Source organism: Necator americanus, chromosome II (assembly GCF_031761385.1).
Source record: "Necator americanus strain Aroian chromosome II, whole genome shotgun sequence".
NCBI classification, from domain to species: domain Eukaryota; kingdom Metazoa; phylum Nematoda; class Chromadorea; order Rhabditida; family Ancylostomatidae; genus Necator; species Necator americanus.
Window position 1 is genome coordinate 23,434,973 of NC_087372.1, and position 21,758 is coordinate 23,456,730.

At 42.5% G+C, this 21,758-nt stretch overlaps 2 protein-coding genes across 5 annotated transcripts in view; one reads left to right on the top strand and one right to left on the bottom strand.

The window, feature by feature from the left end:
- RB195_019172 (uncharacterized protein) lies at positions 1-11,814 on the bottom strand (the record flags this gene model as incomplete). Of its 2 annotated transcripts, XM_064186909.1 has the most annotated exons (7): positions 1-489; positions 1,709-1,761; positions 2,200-2,268; positions 10,230-10,343; positions 11,126-11,256; positions 11,340-11,481; positions 11,625-11,775. In XM_064186909.1, the coding sequence occupies 7 exons, from the start codon at positions 11,773-11,775 to the stop codon at positions 1-3; spliced, it is 1,149 nt and encodes a 382-aa protein (XP_064042790.1). The 2 variants fall into 2 exon arrangements, with proteins under 2 accessions (XP_064042790.1, XP_064042792.1); XM_064186910.1 differs by lacking the exons at positions 1-489; positions 1,709-1,761; positions 2,200-2,268; ... (1 more) ...; positions 11,126-11,256; positions 11,340-11,481 and having other exon boundaries at positions 11,596-11,814.
- The window catches only part of RB195_019173 (uncharacterized protein), a gene marked incomplete at both ends in the record, with an annotated part of 20,053 nt that continues 9,560 nt past the window's right edge, over positions 11,266-21,758 (top strand). Inside the window, 4 exons of one of the 3 annotated variants that reach the window (XM_064186912.1) lie at positions 11,266-11,385; positions 14,971-14,989; positions 15,445-15,609; positions 19,761-19,851. In XM_064186912.1, coding sequence (XP_064042791.1) covers positions 11,266-11,385; positions 14,971-14,989; positions 15,445-15,609; positions 19,761-19,851 — 395 coding nt within the window. Of the gene's footprint in view, positions 11,386-13,865; positions 13,930-14,970; positions 14,990-15,444; positions 15,610-18,801; positions 18,854-19,760; positions 19,852-21,758 lie in introns of those variants that run through there. The other 2 variants (XM_064186911.1, XM_064186913.1) reach the window with 2 other exon arrangements.

Here is a 21,758-nt window from a genome sequence, read left to right on the forward strand (position 1 = left end):
TTATTCTTTAGAAAAATTAGATTTGCCGACTTTTTCAAATATAGAAAGCTCCAGCGCTCGGTTTCCTGCTTCGTCTAATCCTTTGAGCATCGCTTCTGCTTCATTAGCACTTCTCGAAAAGAGAACTATGTAGTCCGCAAAACGAAGGTTCGAGAGAAATCTTCCATCGACACGTATTCCGCTTTCTTCCCAGGAAAGCGATTTCATTATCCATTGCAATGCAGCCGTGAACAGCTTCGGTATAGTATCGCCTTGTCGTACCTCCTTTCCAATGGGTATGGTGAGGGGGTAGAAAAGCTGTATCTTAGTGGTGCATCGGTCGTAGCAATTGGCTAATGTCCTCACATACGACGCATCCACACTTTGATCGACCAGGGCTGACAGTATTGCATTCGTTTCTACGCTGTCGAAGGCTTTCTCATAGTGGAAACAAATCGTGGAAACTTCGTCATACGTATACCTCGGGCGTTCTATGAACGTGGAAAACGACTTGAAGGAAGAACTAAATAAAAGAATGAGAGCAGCATGGGCAGCATTCTCAGCCGTCAGGGAAGCTACGGACCAAGATTTTTGTGCCCATCTGTTTAACTCGACAATTCTTCCAGCGCTCTGTTACGCAGCGAAGACGTGGGCAGACACCGCTGCCACGTCTACGAAGCTACTTACTGCCCACAGAGCCCTTGAGGGATGTCTTCTGAAGTTTAACCGGTGCACACAACACCTAGCCGGTCTTCGCAGCTCCGACTTAAGACGAAAGTCCCGTCTTCGCGATCCAGCGTAATGTATATCAAAAGCAAAGCATAGATGGGTAAGTTACATTATGAGAAGAATCGACGATAAATGGACTAAAATAACGCTAGAGTGGATGCTAAGAGATGCTAAACGCCTTCGAGGGAGACCGCTGACGAGATGGGGTGACGTGTACACGGATGGACCAGCTGAGAGGTCAGCTGAATACGGCTCAAGACCTCGTCAACGTCACTCACGAAACTTGAGAACATTTTGTATGTCAATGACGAGGGAACGAAACGAGTGGAAGAAATGCTGGGGCCCACACGTCCATTGAAGAAGAGCCATCTAAGTAAGTAATGTTATGCTGGGTTGGGGAATAAATTGTGAACTTCTTCTCCAAACTTAAAAGCTCTTATAGAGATAAAAAGCTTCGGCAGAATTTGATACATCATTTGATAGAGAATTCTTTTGACTTTTCCTATTTTAACTGTCTATTTTTCTTTCAGATCATTATTCGATTTTTAAACGAAGGCTGAGTCAAGTTGATTTAGTTCGACTTTTTAACCTCGAAATTCTCTAATTTCTCTCTTCTTTTTTCAGCTTCTCCCGATGGACAGTTCATCTCTTCATCTTCTTCAGTAACAATGTCAGTTCGTCTGGCATCCTAAGCAAGGCCGCCTGCTCCCTGCTTTCGATTTCCTGAGCTTTCTTTCGATTTCGTCTCTATTTGACCTTTCGGTGCCTTTGTTTCGTCTTCGGTGCTGTATTTTGCTTTACTATTCATGCAACTAGTAACTTGATTGGTTTTTCTTTTCAACTTTACGTTTTTCTTCTATTTGCTTCTGCTTTCCTAGCAGTCTAATGCGTTCTAATGCGTAGTTCCTTTGATCTTTTGTTTGAACCTTCTCTGCACTGTTGGTATTTCCCTTTACTCCTTTATCTAGCCTATAATATTAGTGCTTCCTTTTCTACTCACCGGTTGAGCGGGGTGAGCCAGTATACCCGCTTGCCGAAGTTCCGGTGTTGTACCTATTAATTCTGTTATGAGGGCATCTTGCTGGCTCATGTGATTGGAAGCCACTAATTTTTATAGCCTACCTATACTTTCTTATTTTCCAAGAGTCTTAATTCCCACCCTGTCGAGTTTATGTGCTTTTTGAAATTACTAAATCGTTCCTTGTTTTACTGTTCGCGTGACTTATCCCTGCTTATTCTCATTCTACTCTTTTCTCGTTGCTGGATTTTCTATTGTTTATTGGTATTCATTCCTTGCCTCTTACTCTGGGCACGCCTTTGAGCGTAATAAATATATAAATAAATAAATTGTTGTGAGTTTTTTGTTCGAAAAAATCAAATATTTTTTCTCAGCCCATCGCAGTTGGATGAAGACCGTTGCGCTGATTTTGACCTCTTCCCGATCAAAATCTCCCATTTTGGGCGATAAGACCTGTGTCAATTGGCACGTACTTTCAAGTATTGCTTCTTCTCCATAGACAGTACCAATCTCGGCTTCAGATACCTTGTCGTCTCGATCAACTAGAGGAAAGAAATGTTGTGAAAAGCGCTTTGTATCCTCTTGATCCCTCATTTTAACAGTCCGTGGTAAAAAAAAAAAAAACCAGTAAAACTAAGAAACAAAGTCACTTCATCCCTGTGGAGAAAAGAATTCTCTATAGAATGTTATGTAATGATCTATCAGTAAATATTTTTTTCTCTGTAGATTTTTTTAGGTTAAAAAAACGCTGAGGGTTCACACTTACTCCAGCGCGTTTCCTACCTGCATTTTCTCAAGCTTTTTCAGACATTATCCTCAGAGTGAAGTCTCCTATTATTTGACCCTGGAGGGAATCTTTTCCAGCAGTTGGTATGCTTAAAAGAGCCTTCGTAGTGTTCTGTGCGTATATTCGTAACCTTGTTTTATAGTAGACCGATTACTAGGTTTGTCGTAAGAAACTACGTTACAACGATTTTCTTACTTTGACAGACTATTGTCACCAACAGTACGAGTCCATCTTCGTATTCATTCACTCCATCCTGCTTCAGTCATCATGCATGTTCATAAAGATACGACAATTACGAGATTGAGATTCTTGAGTCGCGCCGAGTTGAGCAACCTGTTGGTCCATCCGTGCTGCGAACACATCAGCCCATCTTTTTGGCGATTTCACTAAATTTTGAATCTCTTCAGATCTCCGATGTCTCAATTTTAACAAAAGGCCTAGGGGAGGTGTCATGGCTGTTTTCGAACTGTGAGGTCTTGAATTCAGGCTATTCTATATTGGCATTACAAGGCATAATTCGAGCGTTCTTTTGGTGGTAACTTTTTTAGAATTGGAAGCAACGCCAGCCCTATGTGGAAGAACCACAGTGTCGAACTAACTGAGCACGAACGTCTCGGTTCGCGAGTTGGCCGGTAGCCTACCCAACTATGGTCGGGTCAAAACGACACTAATCACGAGTGTAGTTAAGGTGCATTTGCGTACGCGCTCGAAACGGCGCGGTGGAGGCAGCGGTTGGAACCGAGTTGGGACCGCCACAAATTGCAGTGATCGGTGGTGCCAGCAAGGCTTTCACCACGCTCCTAGCCGCTACGCTTCGCCGAAGCGCCTTGAGAAAAGCCGCGTACGCAATTGCGTACGTGATTCATCTCGTTTTGACCCTAATATAAAACTGCCTACACTGCTTCTCTTCTATCAAGTCAAGAAATTCTCCTTTTCACCTGTTCTCAGTGCTCATAGAACATAGAACTGTTCAAGATAACTATCCATGAGGTCCCCATTATCTAAGAGTCTTCATGTTGTAATTTTCCTTCCTTCATGTATAGACAGTTTTGGCGACATAGAACCGCGTTGACGCACCATCTTTCCAGTAGAGTTGGCGAGTGAATGATGGAAAGAATGTTGTGGTGTGTCGAATTTTAACCTCACTAACGTCGCTTCGTTTACCTTTGGACAAACAAAGCTAATTAAATTTAACCCGATTTCATCTCGAATGATCTTTCAACAAACGTACATTCGGTGCTTTCTCAGAAACTACATCGAATGGTAAATCGGCGACCACCTTTCCTACGAACATGAATGGTCTGCGATGATCACTGCTAGTAACAATCCTTTCTTCCTGGATATTGGGCTTCACTTGAATCGTTAGAATCTCATTGAAAGAACGAACAATTCGTAGATGATCACCCGATAGAAAATCGCCTGTGAGATATTCCAGCCTTCATACTCTTTATCGGGACCCTTTTTCGCAGAAAGAATTCTATGTGCATTTATTTCAACAACTGCGATGGTCGCAATTTGGACAAGAATTGAAGAACGAGGAAATTCGAAATGGAACACTTCGTTATCGTTTCTGTTTCTTGAAAAAAGGAGGTGCGAAACATGTCTCCTCTATTCAGGAAAGCTGCAGCGAAACCTTATAATTGCGTGCGTCTCCATGACAAACAGAGCTAATAATATTTCACTCGATCTCATCTCACATAATTCCTATCGCCTGTATCTCCGAAGACACTTCTGCGAAATTCTTTCTCAACTGATCTTCACCAGCGGTAGCTCATCACGGAAGCATTTGGATCACGCTTTCAAGTCATTCCTTTTGTAACCAGTTGAATGTAGACTAAACAAGCTCCAATTTTAGAAGCAGCTGGTAATCCAAGTTTATGCTCTCATTGCCGCGCCAGTCACATTGAGACAAAAGAGTTGCTGAAATACTTGTTCACTCCCACGCGCATAACCACAAATCCTTCCATCTTACTCGAAGTCAGTTTCACTAGAGGGAAACGGTGCACAAAACTACAAAATGACATCACCACTGGAACATCAATTAGACACCACGTCCATATTTTTACACGTGTGTAGGTAGTCGATCATTACACGAGTCGCGCTTTTGAGGAACCACATGTCCACCTATGATGATTGTTGTGTTTGCAGTGTCATGGAAGGTTTATTAGCTGACTCTCACTCAGTGACATTCTGAGATAGGTGCCGGTTACTCAATTCACCTTAAACAAATATAAAGACAACCTACATTGATTGAATCTCAATATATGAGTACATCTCATAAGTGAAGTTTCCTTGGTAGAAGAAATGAATTTCTATTTAAAGAAAAGTTGCGTTGTAGACATCAACACTGCGAAGCAATCTTCGTTCCGTTTCGGTCTGCTGATCCCGATCTTCCAATCCTATACTCCTCCTCTATTGCTCCTCTTAACCTGACCTTGAAGTCTTCGAAAACAGAGTTGTGAAAAATTCCTCGTCACAGACAACTTTCTTCAATTGCTCCTAAAATACTTGCACACTTAAAATACTCTGTTCCAACAGCTGATAGAATTGGCGAATGGAAGTTGAAAGTGATCCTGAATCTTTGAACTTCCACGGTATTGTATCATTTCACAGTGGCTTGGAGGTGACCTTATGTGTCGAACCTCAATGCACAGCGGAGGTCTCTTCATTTGAAGGATCGCTCAAGCTAAGAAGGCGTTGGCGTACTCCATATTTGTCGGAAGTCGAAGGCTAAGCTGAGAAGAAATTATGCTAAAAGTTCGAGGTGAAAGATGACCAGGTAAGAAGATAGGATTTCATGAGAACCAAGAACATGGATGGACAACTAAGCAAATACCCTCCATATCCTTTGAGGGGATGTGTTTTTTGCGATTGACGAACATGCCATCTGTTATCGCCATATTGCATTAATTCAACATCATGGGTGACCCGGATCGCCCGAAATTTGCTTCACATTCAAGGGCCGTGTTCCCCAGGTTTAAATCCAGCATACCACGAATCTGGGATGGTATGGATTTCAGGTGGAGTATTCGTATACGGGGTCGTAGATTATGGAGACCGGAGTGGTTCCGCTCATCTCTCCCTGAATCTGCATGCGGCCGGCACCTGAATGTTGCTTTGTGCGAAGCCTTGTATTGTAGCGCGCAACCCCTGCCCGCGTAGCTTCTCCTACCGCCTATCGGGGCAGTCCGAATTGATTTTCGACGAATCGCAGGGCGTAGGCGGCGCAAAGGGTGGAGCGTTGTAATAGATGGCGTCGTACAATACAGAATTCTGGAGGTGGCTGTTTGCAGTGATGCAGGGAGAGATGAGCGGAACTACCGCCGTCTCCATAATCTACGACCCCGTATACGGAGACTCCACGGAAATCCGCACCACCTCAGATTCGTGTTATGCTGCATTTAAAATAGCACAATGCACGAGATAGATTTTATGTTGAAAGAACAAGCAAAATCTCCTCCTCCTCCCCCCCCCCCCCCCCTAGATCAGAAAAATCACCTTGCGTTGGGGATTCTTAGCATGATTTTTTCTCAGCTTGTCTTTTATGTTCCAACAAATATAGGGTAAGTGAACACCTTCTTAGTTTGAGTGACCCTTCAAATGAACGGACCTCTGCTGTGTATCGATGTTGGATGCATAACGCCACCTCAAAAACACTGTGAAAAGACAGACTACCGTAGAAGTTAGGTGTTTAGGACGTATGGATCAAAATAATGTACGACCCTATCCAAAAGCTGCGCGAGGAGAAACGGAATGAATGCATTGAGAAGATGATAAGAAACACTGTTTCACGAGAAACTGGAGCGTGGAAACCGTTGTATAGATAGTTATGTCGTGCGCCAACTATATAGCCGGGTCAAAACGATATGGTGCTCGATGCAGTTCCGTATGCTGCGCTCGAGACTGCGCGGTGGAGGTAGCGGCCAAGTGGGGAACTTTGGTAACTCCGCTCATCGTTGCCATCCGATTCCCTCACAACTACCAGCTCGATCGCGCCGCTTCGGACGCGGCCGCTTAGAGAATTGCTTCGACTTTTAGCTCATTTTGACCCGACTATATGTAAGATCAGGCACACTGCCTCATTCGTCAGGTGAACCAAAATTACTTAGATGAGATACGTAATGCGACTCGATGACAAAAGTTGCACAGAAGGAGGTAAGCGAGTGAGTTGCGTGAGATTGACAGCACACAATGGGAAGGTCGCCAAGAAAGGATCAGAGCTTTTCACGAAGTTATTCATGAAAAAAAATGTCGTGTACTTCGTGTTTTCTTAGACGAAGAGAAACTACTAGACAACTCCTGCATGCGACAAGGAATGGAAGGGTTACCATTTTTAGAGGCAACAAAGTGAAAACCAATGAAAAAGCAGGTAATGGAGGTGATAGGTGATTACAGATATGGTAATCTTGAGCGGAAATAAATTTTAACCAGCTACCAACTTTCATGCGCATCTTTTTTAAGGCCCAATAACATCCTATATAAGCTATATTTGTGCGTTTTTATACATATATGTACACCAGCCTGAACGTCCAGCTAAAGCCGCACTTCTTTTTGCTGTTTGCTTCCCTCGTCTTCACCGATCAATAAGAAATAACAGTAGCGACATTTTTGTAAAATTAGAATTGTTTTTTCCTGCCAACGCTTTCTTCAATTTTATTTACCCGAAAATTTAAGCATAGATGAAAGATTTTCCCTAAACGCTCAGTTCTATATTTGGAGAACAACAAATCTTGATTTTACATCTATGTTTCTCTCAAACCTCCACAATTTGGAAACATCACTCGAAGTATGAGTTTCCTCCGTTCTCAGCTATTAGTAAAGAATGATGTACAAACATGAAGACGTGAATATTACTATCGTAGTGATAAAAATGACGTTCTACGTCAGATCGCGTAAACTGTTTCCTACTATGTATTGCATGTAAGCAGTCGTTCGCACGTGCGTTTCCTTTTTTTTTTTGAAGAAAGGATGTCAGCAGCATCAGGAAGACATGCTGGGAAATAGATATGCGAAGGAACCACAGAAACCCATTCTACCGCGTTGTGGATCTCGCGCACCAATCCGACGCAGTGGAAACCCGTCTCTCCCCGCTCTATAGCTTTCTGGCGGCGGCGCACCATTCCGACCCCGTGGGACCCGCCCCATTTTACAGCTATCTGGCTCCTGGGCACGGATTCAACGCTTCAGGACCCGTCCCACCCAATTTTTCCGCGTTGAGGCTCCAGCGCACCAAACCGACGCCACGGTATCCGTCTCCCTCTCTTTTTGGGGTTTCTTGAGTGAAACACACACACGTGACAGAATACGCATGTTATTATACAGCATGAACATTGAAAAACCGACGGTGAGTGACGGTGCGGTACCGTCACTCACCGTCACTCACCGCTCATAACTGCTCATAAAATGAAAACTTCAGGATCCTCTCTTTGAGATCTATACAAAAACCGACATATTGTTGAGAAAGGAGCAAAATGACGCCAAATATGCGCCAAAAAGCAATAATTGGAACCTAACATAGCCTAAGGTTACGGTTGAAAAGTGTTCAGAGACTCAAACTTTCACATCTGGTCAGAACAGCAAGAAATTGTTGTAGGTGAGTACTTGAAATTATTGATTTGTTATTTTTTAGTCATTTGTGCGTCATTTTTAGTCATTTTAATTGTTGTATGAAATAGCGGTTCGTCCTTACTTTGAACGCTTGTTGCAAGGAAAGAAGTTGTCAAAACAGCCTATAAAATCGCGGTAGAGCACAACTACTCCTGAATTTTGTGATATTTATATTGTATACGGACAGACGAACCCCGCTCGTAAACTAGAGTATCGCAAAGTTAGGAAATCCCACTTTTCGTCTTTTTCCTTTCATTTCATCTCTACTTTGCACCTCCGTTAATCACCAGAACAGAGTTCAAATGGAAAGAACCTAAGCAGAAGGCTTAAAACAGATAATGTATATTTTTTTCTTCTGAATAGATTTCCTCGCTCTATTATAACACCTTCTTTTCATAACATTCCATAGAAAGGAAGAGTATGAAGCTTGCTATTAAATTTTATGCAACTATTTCAATGCTATGCTCCTTGATTCACCAAAAATTGACTTCGCCACAGCATTTCGAGTTGAATGATATCGTTTCCAAAGCTATTCGAGATTTTTTTTTCTACCTGACTCCGCGGCCCGGCTATTTTCGCACCTCAACCAAGGCTGGGCTATTGCACCATTGGCAACTACAATGTTGGAAAGGCAACATTTATATAGACGTCGCATATTTTTGTTTGGAAATGTTCTGAATTAATCTTTCGCAGATATTACGTAATGAAAGCAAGGACTAAGATTAATCAAATTCTAGTGAAGATGAGATTATTAATATTGTCACCTGATCTGAACGCTCCAGTTCAGCTGTCATTAATGCGATAAGATTTAAACTAACTTATCCTTTGTTTTATATATGTAGTTCGAACAATGACTACTATCTTTCTAATAATTCATTGTTGTTGTTATTTCAAAATTGACTCTATACAACGAAAAAACGAGCTACCCAGCTGGCACTAATAAATCCAACATGAGAGGATGAATATTAACATTTTAATAGTGATGTGAATTGGTATTATATATTGTAGTGAAGTGTTCAATTTTTTTCTGTTCCATGTACATATTTGAATTTCTTGGGATAAAATGTGGAGTTAACATCCACACAATGTTTCTTCCACTGCTACAGCAGTGACTGCCAATGGTGCAATAGGCCAGCCTTGGTTGAGGTGCGAAAATAGCCGGGCCGCGGAGTCAGGTAGAAAAAAAAATCTCGAATAGCTTTGGAAACGATATCATTCAACTCGAAATGCTGTGGCGAACTCAATTTTTTGTAAATCAAGGAGCATGGTATTGAAATAGTTGCATAAAATTTAATAGCAAGCTTCATACTCTTCCTTTCTATGGAATGTTATGAAAAGAAGGTGTTATAAATAGAGCGAGAAAATCTATTCAGAGGGAAACATACCTTATAAACTAATATACATTATCTGTTTTAAGCCTTCTGCTTACGTTCTTTCGATTTGACCTCTGTTCTGGTGATTAACGGAGATGCAAAGTAGAGATGAAATGAAAGGAAAAAGACGAAAAGTGGGATTTTCAAACTTTGCGATACTCTAGTGTACGAGCGGAGTTCATCTGTCTGTATACAATACAAATATCACAAAATTCAGGAGTAGTTGTGCTCTACCGCGATTTTATAGGCTGTTTTGACAACTTCTTTCCTTGCAACAAGCGATCAAAGTAAGGACGAACCGCTATTTCATACAACAATTAAAATGACTAAAAATGACGCACAAATGACTAAAAAATAACAAATCAATAATTTCAAGTACTTGCCTACCGCAGCTTCTTGCTACTCTGACCAAATGTGAAAGTTTGAGTCTCTGAACACTATTTCAACCGTAACCTTAGGCTATATTAGGTTCCAATTATTGCTTTTTGGCGCATATTTGGCGTCATTTTGCTCCTTTCTCAACAATATGTCGGTTTTTGTATAGATCTCAAAGAGAGGAATCTAATGGTACATAAGTTGTCCTGAAGTTTCCATTTTATGAGCAGTTATGGGCAAGCGACGGTGGCGGACGGTGCCGCACCGTCACTCAGAGTCGGTTTTTCAATGTTCATGCAGAGTATTGTATACATTCACATAAAAGTTTATTTTCCATCACTAACATATGCGAGAAACCTACTTGCCTTATCAACACCAACATAGATGTTTATATAGATCTGGACAGTGGTGAAGAGGTAGAGTGTTCGCCTATCAGGTGCATGGCAATGGTTCGGCACCTCACAAGGGCTGAGTTCTGCATCATTATGGAGTATCTTCGTGACACACAGACAAACACACACGACATTAAGCGCATTATTATATAGCATGGTATTCATATTACAGAGTTCTGTTTTATTAATTTAAGCAAATTGTTTTGGCTAGGAAAGAACATGAGTTTCCTGCAGAGTTGCTACGATTCTGAGTGCACTGGCGTAGCAGATCTATGTTAAAGGCAGCATACCACGAATCTGACGTGGTGCAGATTTCAGGTGGAGTATTCGTATACAGTATGGGAGACTACGGAGAGCGGGGTGATTTCGTCCATTTCTTCCTAATTGCCGTAAAAAACGGCCCGGAAGATACGGCTTCATTCGTTTTGGCGCACCATTTTGTACAAGAGGTTCGATTGGAGCGCGCCAGTCTTGTGCGGCGCCGCATCTTCCGGACCGTTTTTCACGGCAATTAGCAAGAAATGGACGGAATCACCTCCCTCTCCGTAGTCTCCCATCCCGTATACGAATACTCCACCTGAAATCTGCACCACCTCAGATTTGTGGGGTGATGCCTTTAAAGTCTCCATCTTCTATTAGCTTTGCAAGAAGACTTTGTTCAAACATTACATCGAAAAATAGGGAATGTTGGTATTTTTATGGGGAATAATTGCAACTCAGCGAGCTAGTAGCTAGTAAAACAGCTGAAATTAAAGAACTTGACCTTTGTTACACACAAAAGTTTAGTCTAGGAGAACATCAAGCATTACGTTCTCAGGTGGTATACTCACACGCACTTTCGTGTCTCTCATGATCCTTTGCTTACTTAACGGCTTCCCAACTAGTTCGTGAGCCAAGAGACGGCTAGGCCCCGTCTTATTCGACTCATTAGCAATTGAGCTACCATCATTCATGCTTTCGAAGTAACGGCTGTTGACGAATTTCAAAAACTGATCCCTAAGATGTATGTTCAAGCAACCAAAGCAAACAAATAGAGCTAATTCAACCGAAAACCACTCAACATACTGCGGGATACCTACACCACTAGAACCTGGTCATCTGGAGGTAAAAATTGATGAACTTGAGGTAAGTGAAGAGTTCCCGAGTTAAGTAGAACAGGTTCCATATCACATTTGGCGACGCTGGCCTCGAAGAAAAGGATGCCAGGCTCGCAACCATTATCTGAGACTCTTTTTGTTTAATTTGTTTGCTAAAGGGGACTCCATGACATGTGACGCTCCAACAAAAAGGAAAAGCACTGGTTCAGGCATTCAGTCACATTTGCCTCGTGCTCTTTCATAGTGTCGCTATCGCTGTGCAGTCACGTGCTTGTGTGGCATAAAACACCGCGTGATGTCCGCGTGGTGCGACAGAATCGCTGGAGGTCAGGACGGCAGCGAGCGAAGAGTCTGCAGCTCCTCCTTGTTTGATTCTTGGTTTGTGTCCAGGAAGCCGCGAAACATGGGCTCCTCCCATAGATCTGTTTAGCCCTTCGGCTTCGCTCCAAATACCCATGCGGAATTATTGGTTCTCATTTCTTGCTACTAGGAATTTCCCTTCCACTGATTTGCATCAGCTGCAGCCAAGACTGATGTTGATCTTTATTGACAGTTAACCTCTCGGTATATCGCCTTCGTCAGACCTGGAGAAGTCAAAGCCAGCTAGTTTTCTTTCTGCTTATCGCGACTTTGAATGTTGTTTGAATTCTGCTACCTGATCCCAAAATACCAGAGTACGTGAGTACTGATGTCTACCGCATTGTAGCCTGATTCGAGGCGATGTCATTTTTTTGCTTATCAATTTTGTTAAACTTTTTCTTAATAACTGTGAGCTAGAAATATTAGCATGCCTGGAAAGAGCTACAAGAGGCAGCTTTTTCTACATATTTCGAATTTACAGTTCGTAGACACAAGTGAAGACAAGTTGTCAGAGGCTAATTGTCAGTGTTTCATGCAAAGGCTTGTGAAGAAGAGCTGCTCTCCGTTTATCGTCACAGTCATGCGTCAACCTACATACAGCAGTTCGACTGACATCCATCTTGCCGTGTCTTTGTCTCACCTTCTCATCGAACTGCACGTTTACCAATATACGCCGACATACTTAGTGTACAGCGTTGTCAAAGAATTTGATTTTTGATCGGACGATCATTGTTCTAGTGACGTGTTAGACGTCACTAGGACTAGAGTTTGGTAAAGCACTTCATGGTGGTCGACATCACGTCATTCCAGCTGGATTATTGAACGAAATTTAAAAATCGTAAATTTTCATTCCACTTGTAATCTCGCGCCAACCTGCTTTTGAGCGCGCTAAATTCGTATTTGCCATTCCTACGCCTTACGATGATTCCTGTTGTTCTTGTTCTGGCCTCACACCGATCTAGTCTTTCTCGAGTGCTTTATCCGCCATGAACTCATTCGCTTTGCAACCCTTCCGCCACTGCTTTCTAGATTGTTTTTGTTTCCTTTTCACGAAGGATTGGACAAGTACCTACTTGCGGGTAAAGTGTAGTTGAGGGAGAGAGAGAGGGGACACTTAACCATACCCTTATTTCTGGGGACTCCATCTTCTTTCTCTTAGTACTTTTAGTATCTACATGTTGTAGATCCTCTAAGAGTAATGCTTAGGTTCTGGGGCGTTGACTGACTTGGTTACTCACTTTCAGAAATAAGAGCGGTTTAGTGGCAAGAAAGGTTAGTAGCTTCACTATTTGCCATTAGGTATCATGTCCATCTTCTTCCTAAATTTCTGTCCCATAGATGTGATTTGTTCAGCCTTTTAATATTCTCAATCTAAGAGGTTGTCTCAACACGTTTGTATTCGCGTTAGTGTAGTTTCAGCCAAGAAATTTCGCTATGGATACCACCTACGCTATTTCACCTCCCATACCCACGAAATTATATGGAGAACGAATGTGCGTCGTTGAGCTAGATCAACTGTAAAAATTAATTGGTACCACATCCTCCAACACGTCCTTAGCTGCATATGCATGAAGCACTAGCTGTTTGTCGTTATAATTTGATTCACCCTCGGCGTTGAGGTGCGTGTTTATGGGTCTGGATCCGAATTAAGGTCCACTGTTTAATGAAGTAAACTGATATAATCACTTTAAAACACTTCCACATTATGAGAAGAGTTCGGTAGATAGTGTTCAGAATCATGAAGCATGATGCCAACTATGAATGGTAGTTGAAATCTACGACTGATAGAACAAAGATCTCGGATGACAGTAGCCACTCGGAGTGGTTGTTTGAGTGTTTGAACGCGCTTTAGATCTCGTGCGGTTCTAGAATGACAACTTTTTTTGTGAAGCCTCTTGCCTTTTTATTTAATTATCCGCGTCATCCTGAATCCACTTCTTATTGTTTCTTTTTAACCCACGTTTGGGAATTTTAACAGTTCTCAAAGAAAAATCGTTCAAATGCATGATTTGCTTATTTTCTGCCATTTTAACACGATATTTTGACTAATTATGCCCTCGCTGAATAGATAGGAATGAAACTCAATTGCAAACAAGCATAATTCTCAGAGTAAAACATCTCTGGTGTTTTCCATCAGATAATGCTGATATGTTCTGTAATCCACGAGCTCAGTTTACACCTGCAATTCTTAGTCGCATCTGTCGCCAAATAGGTGCTTATTTTGGATGCAATCCACTCTCATCACACTCTTTCCAATAACATGTGTGCCTTGCCTTTGTCTATTTTTTGCTCACAATCTAATAATCATCCGTCGATGTTTGTTGATCAAGCTCAAGTCTTTTTTATCAGTGTATAAGTATGACCCCCTGTTCAACTGCCGGCACGTGTTGTTCCGAGTTTCCGCTTTAGTAATCACGAATTGCCATTGTTATCGTAGTGTCACGGTGAAAGGAGATCGAAAAACACCAGATGGTCTGGATATGGCTGTCACCTCAAACTTAGTTGACAGCGGCTATTAAAGACCAGAGCGGTTGTTCAGAATGATGGAAATGCCAATTCCTATACTCATCCCTTCGCAGAGGAACCACATACTATATCATTTTTTCACAATGCATCGAACTTGAGGCATTGGGAAGCCACATTAGCGTAACACGTGATTTCTTTGACTTTCATCTGAGGCGTGGAGAAAACACATAATAGTGGGTTGGTTGGGTAGAGCTTTGTACTGGACCGTCTCTTCAGTTGGCACCAAATATTTTGAACCAGTGCAATATGCGTAATAGTCTTTCTCTGCGTGACACAATTACTCTTGTCCCAATCAAAGGCGCATCATGGGAGACATGCTCGGTCCCGATATTACCTCTATTAATTTTTGTCAGTTATTTGTTTCAAATTGTTTGAAGATATTTGTAGTTTCATTTGTCGATTTTTCTGAGACGTTGCTCCCCTCTTGTCCCTTTCTGCATTTTGTGGCGTCCCTTTCCTTGAAGAATTTCATCGATTCCCACTGTTTCTTCTGTAAATTGCTGAGAAATAGTTTATCGATGTTTCCATGGTAAATTAACTGGAAATCGTGGTTGACTTGTTTAAATCCTCCATCTACTGTCACATTTTTCTGCTCAGCACCGCTTCTTGATTATATGTGTATGTATAATAGCGGCTCGCTGATGGTGGTGGCACCTTTTTCTCTGGCAGCAGGTGACAGCGCTGTACACGATCTCGTGAGCGCTTTACGACGTAATCAGTCGTGAAGTTGGTTCCCATAGCACTACGTGAGATTCCTATCATCTTTCTGAGAACGGTGGGTTCTCAGCAAGACCCATTGGTGCGGCGTTTTCATATCGCACCGCTTCTTGCTGAAATCACACCTTAACGCTTTCCCTGCACCAGATATTCTACTAGGCATACTAGTAGAATGCCATCGGCGCACAAATTACATATAGCGTTGTAGTGTTCTCTGTCATAGTGGCTATAGCCGTTTATATTGTATTGTAATTCTTTGTTTGTGCCCACTACTTTAAGGACTTTTTCGAATACACTCGTATATTTATAGCGGTGAAAACTCGTGGTTTCGCGCATTTGCGTAAGCAGCTATACTGAATCATTGCTACATTGATTTTTCCTACCAAATTTCGTAATCCTAGTTGATATTCCTATGTTACACGCAGTCCTCTTATAGTCAGTTTTCGTCTATTCACCTCAGCTACATTCTTCGTTGTGATTTCAGGCTCGTTCCATATCCATCCGCTAGCTGCTTCGTTCCATCTCACATCCTGCGTGCTTCGCAGTCGCGCCCACCTGCTCATCGTCTATACAAAGTGCCTTAATATACCGAATACCTATTTGAAGATGTTCTTCGTCGAAACCGAAGGCTTCGCATACGGTGGCACGTGTACGTTCATCTTTTAAAATCATACCATTTTATACCATTTCGACATCTTATATCTCTATTATACAGAAACTCATTGTTTTGGCCCCAATTCAAAAGAAAAAAGTCCTATTATGGTGTTTACTTTTGCTTTCAGCTGTGGCGTTTTTTTATCCATCTTCCAAGAGGTCTAAGATTCCTAGAAGCAGACAGTCACGAGCATGTATAGTATTCTAAGTACAGCTGCTGGATCTATCAATTTCTCATTTTTATTCTACATTCAAGATGTTTTGGATGCTACATTCATAAGCATGCTCAGCATGGATCTCTTATTACTTGCATAATTATTAGGTCATCATGTACACATTTTCTGCATCATTTCTTGAAGTTTATTGAGTTTCCGTTCTTCTGTTTTGAACCTACAAGAAGTGAAAGAAAGCAATACGTTAAGCGATAAGGTGTACCTCCCGTGAAGACGTACGCGATGATCGACCTATAAGCTCTTTCTGCCCGCGTCCAATATCTACTATTATATAGATCATGAATGTCTCATCACAAATCCTCTGGAAGTCATTTCGGCAAACGTGACGTCATTCGAAATCGATGACTTGGGCGATGAACAAGGGGCACGAATGGCGTGATCGGTGAGACCGGCAAGATCGCAGACCATCAGCGAGAGTGATGCCGTCGACGGAGGGTGCAGTGCGACAGATCTTCCTGGGCAGGGACGCAGATCAACGGACAGCACGTGCGCTGCCACCGCATCGCAGCATTTTGGATTTTCGGGGAATATTTTGGAGGCAAAAGGCTGATCGGCGAGCCACTATCAGCAGCATTTGAGAGGGGTATGTCCTCAAAGGATCGTTAGCGAGTCTATCACGCCCATAGATTTGACCTTTTCGGGGAATAGTCTGGAAGCAAGATGATCATCGGTGAGCAGTTATCGCGACCCAGCATTTAGCATTTTCGGCGGATATTGCGGAAGCAAAGGAGCCATCGGAGAGCCAGCCTCTGGATCTGACATTTTCGCTGAATATTCTGGGAACAGAAGGTCATCGATTTTTTCGGCCGAATAAAGTGGGCAATCAGTCTTTCTAATTCGGCGGGTTGGCTGGGAATAGATATGCTCTCGAAGACGAATGTGAAGAATACTGAATAGCAGTGCATAGATCGCAATGTAAAATTTACAGAGAGAGACGAGAACATGTTGTTTAACTGTATCACACATCAATTCTCCCTTCGAAGGTTATCATACATATATTAGAAGAATCTTCCATTAGCTGATCGTGATAGGACCACATCAAGCGACAATCTCCTGTAGTGTAGGGTTTCAAGGGCATATGTCGCACAAGTCAGCTGTCTATGAATGCAGAGGTTTTGTGGATGTTGTTTCAGATCTATCAGTGATGCGGTCAACAGAGCCACGGTTTGTTGTTGTGGTCTATGTACAAGACGGAAACTTTTACATAACTTATCACTGCATTTTACGAATCCTATTCCAATGAATGGGGAAAATGTGAAAATGTGGTTCAATCAATTTGTGTTAAGCTTAGGCCTTGCACCCCCTGAACGCTATACGGTCACATCGACGACGTCGTCACCAGCTACCTCTGTTTAAGCAGTTTTTTTTTACAAACTGCGCACGCTATATCCAGTCGTATCCATGTCATCCCCAATCTGCAGCATTATCTTAGCTGAAGCTATCTGTTAGCTAGCTAGAAGGAGATTATCTTGTTTGCCTTGTCATCTCATTCTTCTACATAGAAGAGTCTTACTGTCAAAAACTCAGAAACTCGTAAGAATGTGCACGTCTAGGAGAACCTTGACTGTTTTCACTTTGAATGATTTCCTCTCAATCTACTAAGCATTGCCCACTCTCGCTAAGAAGGGATTTAGCCATATTGAAATTTTGCCACGCCGATATTGTTCGAAATCACCTATTTCTCTCGTAGTTAGAGGCATCACCCCACGAATCTGAGGTGGTGCAGATTTCAGGTGAAGTATTCGTATACAGGATGGGACACTACGGAGAAAGGGGTGATTCCGTCCATTTCTTCCTAACTGCCGTAAAAAACGGCCCGGAAGATACGGCTTCATTCGTTTTGGCGCACCATTTTGTACAAGAGGTTCGATTAGAGCGCTCCAGTCTTGTGCGGCGCCGCATCTTCCGGGCCGTTTTTTACGGCAATTAGCAAGAAATGGACGGAATCACCTCCCTCTCCGCAGTCTCCCATCCCGTATACGAATACTTCGCCTGAAATCTGCACCACCTTAGATTCGTGGGGTGATGCCTTCAATAGTTGATATCAACAGTATCTATTTGCAAAACGAGCATCCGAAATATTCGTGATGTAGGGTTGTCATCCTTCATCTCATATCATATGCGTAGTTTAGGACGGGACAACTAGCCTTCATTTTTATAGAAATGTGTAGATAATCACATCGAGAAGTCCGAATCGCAGTAATAGCGTAGAAGCGCCGTATCTTCCCAGTTGAGTCGGACGGTGTGCAATGGGGATCATTGATCCAATCACGTGCGAAGTGCGGACTTTATTCAATGGATACCAAAGCAGTAATCGCAAACGAGCTAATGTTATGCCGAGACATACACATGCATTTTCATACTGAACTGATCACAAACTCTTTGGAAGGTAAACAACTCGTTGCGCTCCTGTTAACTGATAGAACTGACTTATGGAGGTACCCGTACTGTTATAGGTTATATCATTTCCTATATTCCCACACTTGCAGCTTGTCGGTTCGAAAAATCTTGGTGCATGCAGTCTTCTCAGTTAATAACTCAGCTGATGGCATTTGCATGCCCGTCGATCTCGTAGACAACAGCTTCTGCCTTAAAAGCAACGGTAAATTTGACTGGTCGGAACACATGCTGTGGATGAACAAGAAGGCGACAGGGTTAAATGTTAGCACCATCAGTTCAAGACCGTCGGTCCCCGCCGTAGTGGTGGTCCCCCTCATCGCACTGGAACCCCAGCGAGCACATGACACAGTCCGCTGCAGAGACGCAGGGGAGAGCAACAGACCGCCACATCCCCCGATGTTTTCGTCCCAGCGGTGGGCGGTACTTATCGAATCGAACGCTGCGCCAGCCGCAGCGCCCTCCCACAGAACCAGCGAGCGCGTCGCGTGCAGCCGCCGGCCTCTCTGTCCACCCGCCAGCTCCCGATCTACCGGTACTTTCCCAGCAGCAACAAGATGACTCTGCTACACAATGGATTCCCTATATCGGTCATTGATCAGCTCAACCGTAAGTTTGTTTGTTTAGTATGGAGTAGTCCTCTTCATTTTACCCGGACGCGATTTTCTTGGTCGACATTGGACATTAGTTAAATTACACATTAGAACACGAACCTTCTGCTAACAACTACTCAAATGATCACCTGAGAGTTAGAATCTGCGCCTTAGTAGCGAGTCTCTTTATTTTTCACTATCACTTCGTTCGACTATCTGGATTTGGTTTCATTTCTCTTAAACTAACAGAAGTACTAAAGTTTCTTTGTTAATTGCTGCACTTCCGACGTTAAATCATTTGATTATTTCCGTCTTTATCAACCATTCTTTCCCGTTATTCACATCCTGTCGCTTAATTAGAGCATTTCCTGCAGAAGTTGCAAATTACACTAGGACTACGATGACTCACTTATCGATGGCTTGAGCGACGTTCTGAATCCGTTTGTGCCAGTCTGCTCCAAGTGATAAAAACTTGTTGTCATTTTCTTTCGCTTGAACTACCATAATCAATAGAGTTTGAAGAAGCGTGCTTTCGTAGTCGAATACTCACTTGATTTCTTCTTCAGGTCCAGAACCAAACCTGGGCACTCTTTGATCATTTGAGCTTTTGGATGCGCATGTTTTGCTCAGCAGACTTTTTTGTATTCCCTTGTAATTGTTTTAGTTGATGGCGGGAAGAGAGAGGGATAGAGAAAGAGGAGGGGGAGGGGGAGAGGCAAGGACCATCGAGCTTGTTGCTATTAAACTGTCCTGCTCTCAGTGCTCATCAGGATCACTTAAGCAGTCGAAGGTCTAACCTTCTGAGATTACTCTGTACTCGTTGCTATAAGTCTATGCTGGTGAGCAAGAGCACAATTGGTTAAGATTTACTCGAGACACAATTCTGAGTTCTTGAAAGTACAGTTAAGAGGGTTTTTTTACAGGTGCCCCTCTAAGCGACGACGACGAACGAGATGTGTCGTTGAATCGCTTTGGAAGTAATTCCTCCAGCGAGTCTGGTGAACACCGTGATAGGTAGGTGTCCACGCTTTTTTGTGTTGATGAGTGTCCTCTGTTGTTAAGTTTCACCTGGCCATAAGTTCATCATATGGGTTTTATTTAGTTTTAGTACGCTTAACCGCTTAAAGTAAAAGAGACGACTAGTTTGGTGAATTCCATAATATAATGTATCCTCTATGGACGAGAATCGCTGCAACTACGTGTTACCGCTGGTAATATCATCGTCTGTGAAAGAAAATCGCTGAATTTGCCTTATATTTCATTGTTATTTGTCGCGGATCTCAATTACAACAGAGTTTCATAGTTGGATGGAAACGATTTCAAAGTTTGTGCAATTGCGTAGCGGCTGCACTGGACGCGGTGCGATGGAACTAGCTGTTGCGAGCGATAATTGGAGCTGGAGCTCTGACCCCTTCACTTTTAGAGGGTTGACGAAGTGGTCTCTCAACTAATCCCTTTGTGGTTTTGAAGTGTGTAAAGTACAACTTTACTGAACTCTGGTTTGCAAACCGAAAACTCACGATAAAGTGAGAAGATAATGTGGGCAAACCATCTACGGAAGTACAGCGTAAATACGAAGTTTTAGCGCGTTTTTACTACTCGCAAAAACCCGCCAAAGTAATCACTAAACGTCCTTGTTGAGAAAGAAAATAAACAGTGTATGCGGATGCACGAGGATGCAAACAATTAAAGGCTGTATATTAGTTTTCACAAAATTTCGTTCCCGCAGAGAATTTGAAAAGCGAAGTTTCCATAAAAATTGGAATGTAGTATTTCCAAAGAGCATAATCTCGTCGTGAGGAAGGGAAACAAAGACGGAAAGAGATGCAGAAGGAAATATGCTACAAAACTGCACCAATACTGTTTTTTTTCCCTTGTTTGTTTCTGATGTGAAGGAAATGGACTCGAAAGAGAAAGTCGGAGACTTCGAATTTGAAGCTGTTTTTCCGCTTTTCTGCCTATTCGAATCCAACAAGAGAGAGGTGCATATCAAAAGAATGATGGGATGACGTTTTATTAAAAAAAAAACATGTTAATGAACTCCCTTTTCTCAAGGGCAGCGTATCACAAAACTGACGATGTTGGTATCCCTATGAGCAAATATACACTTCGGGGTGTAGAGTGCGAGTATGTGCGTGACTCTTCTCATTTCTCCCTAGTCGTTCTGAAAAACGGCATGGAAAACGGCGTTTATTCTACAAAGTATGTTAGAACGCAGCATGTTAGAACCTTTATGTACGAGCGCATCTACGAGCGGGTGGTCGGAAATCAGTGAGGTCTCCTCAGCATAGTATTCAGGTAAAACTAATGAATAGGCTACTGAGAGAATCGGAGCTTGTGCAATGGCGCATCCTCCGTGTTTCGGAGGAGAAAAACGTTTTTCAGGACGATTAGGAGAATTGAGCGGGGTCACGTTCATAGTCGTAATTTACGCTCGGCACTTTATATTTGCCCACAGAGACCACGACATCGTCAGTTTCGTGATACGATGTTCCGATAACACTGTTCTTACGAAAATGTTCTCTGCTCTCGTTGTAACATATTTTTAATTCAGTCTCTTCATACCTTTGATACCTATGCTACCTTTAATGGAGATGAAAGGAGGTGAAGTACGAGAACTGTAGTTAAGACATTAAGACGCTCAGATATGAGAGAGCTTGTAAGAGGAGAATGCCAACGGTTCTTTTCAAAGAACAAACGCACTGTGTTTCTGTTCTGTTTATGGAGGTAGTAGAAAACTGCTGCCTTCAGAAGTAGAAAGGGAGGGGTGGTAATTAGTGTTGTTAACTCTTACTTACACTCACTTGTTAACACATCCATTACATTGAAGGTGATCTCCTTCGCTTTGGAAGGATTCGCCTCTAAGCTCCACCCTATGACCGTGACTTTTAATTACTGGAATTATTTTAGTGGCCAAATCA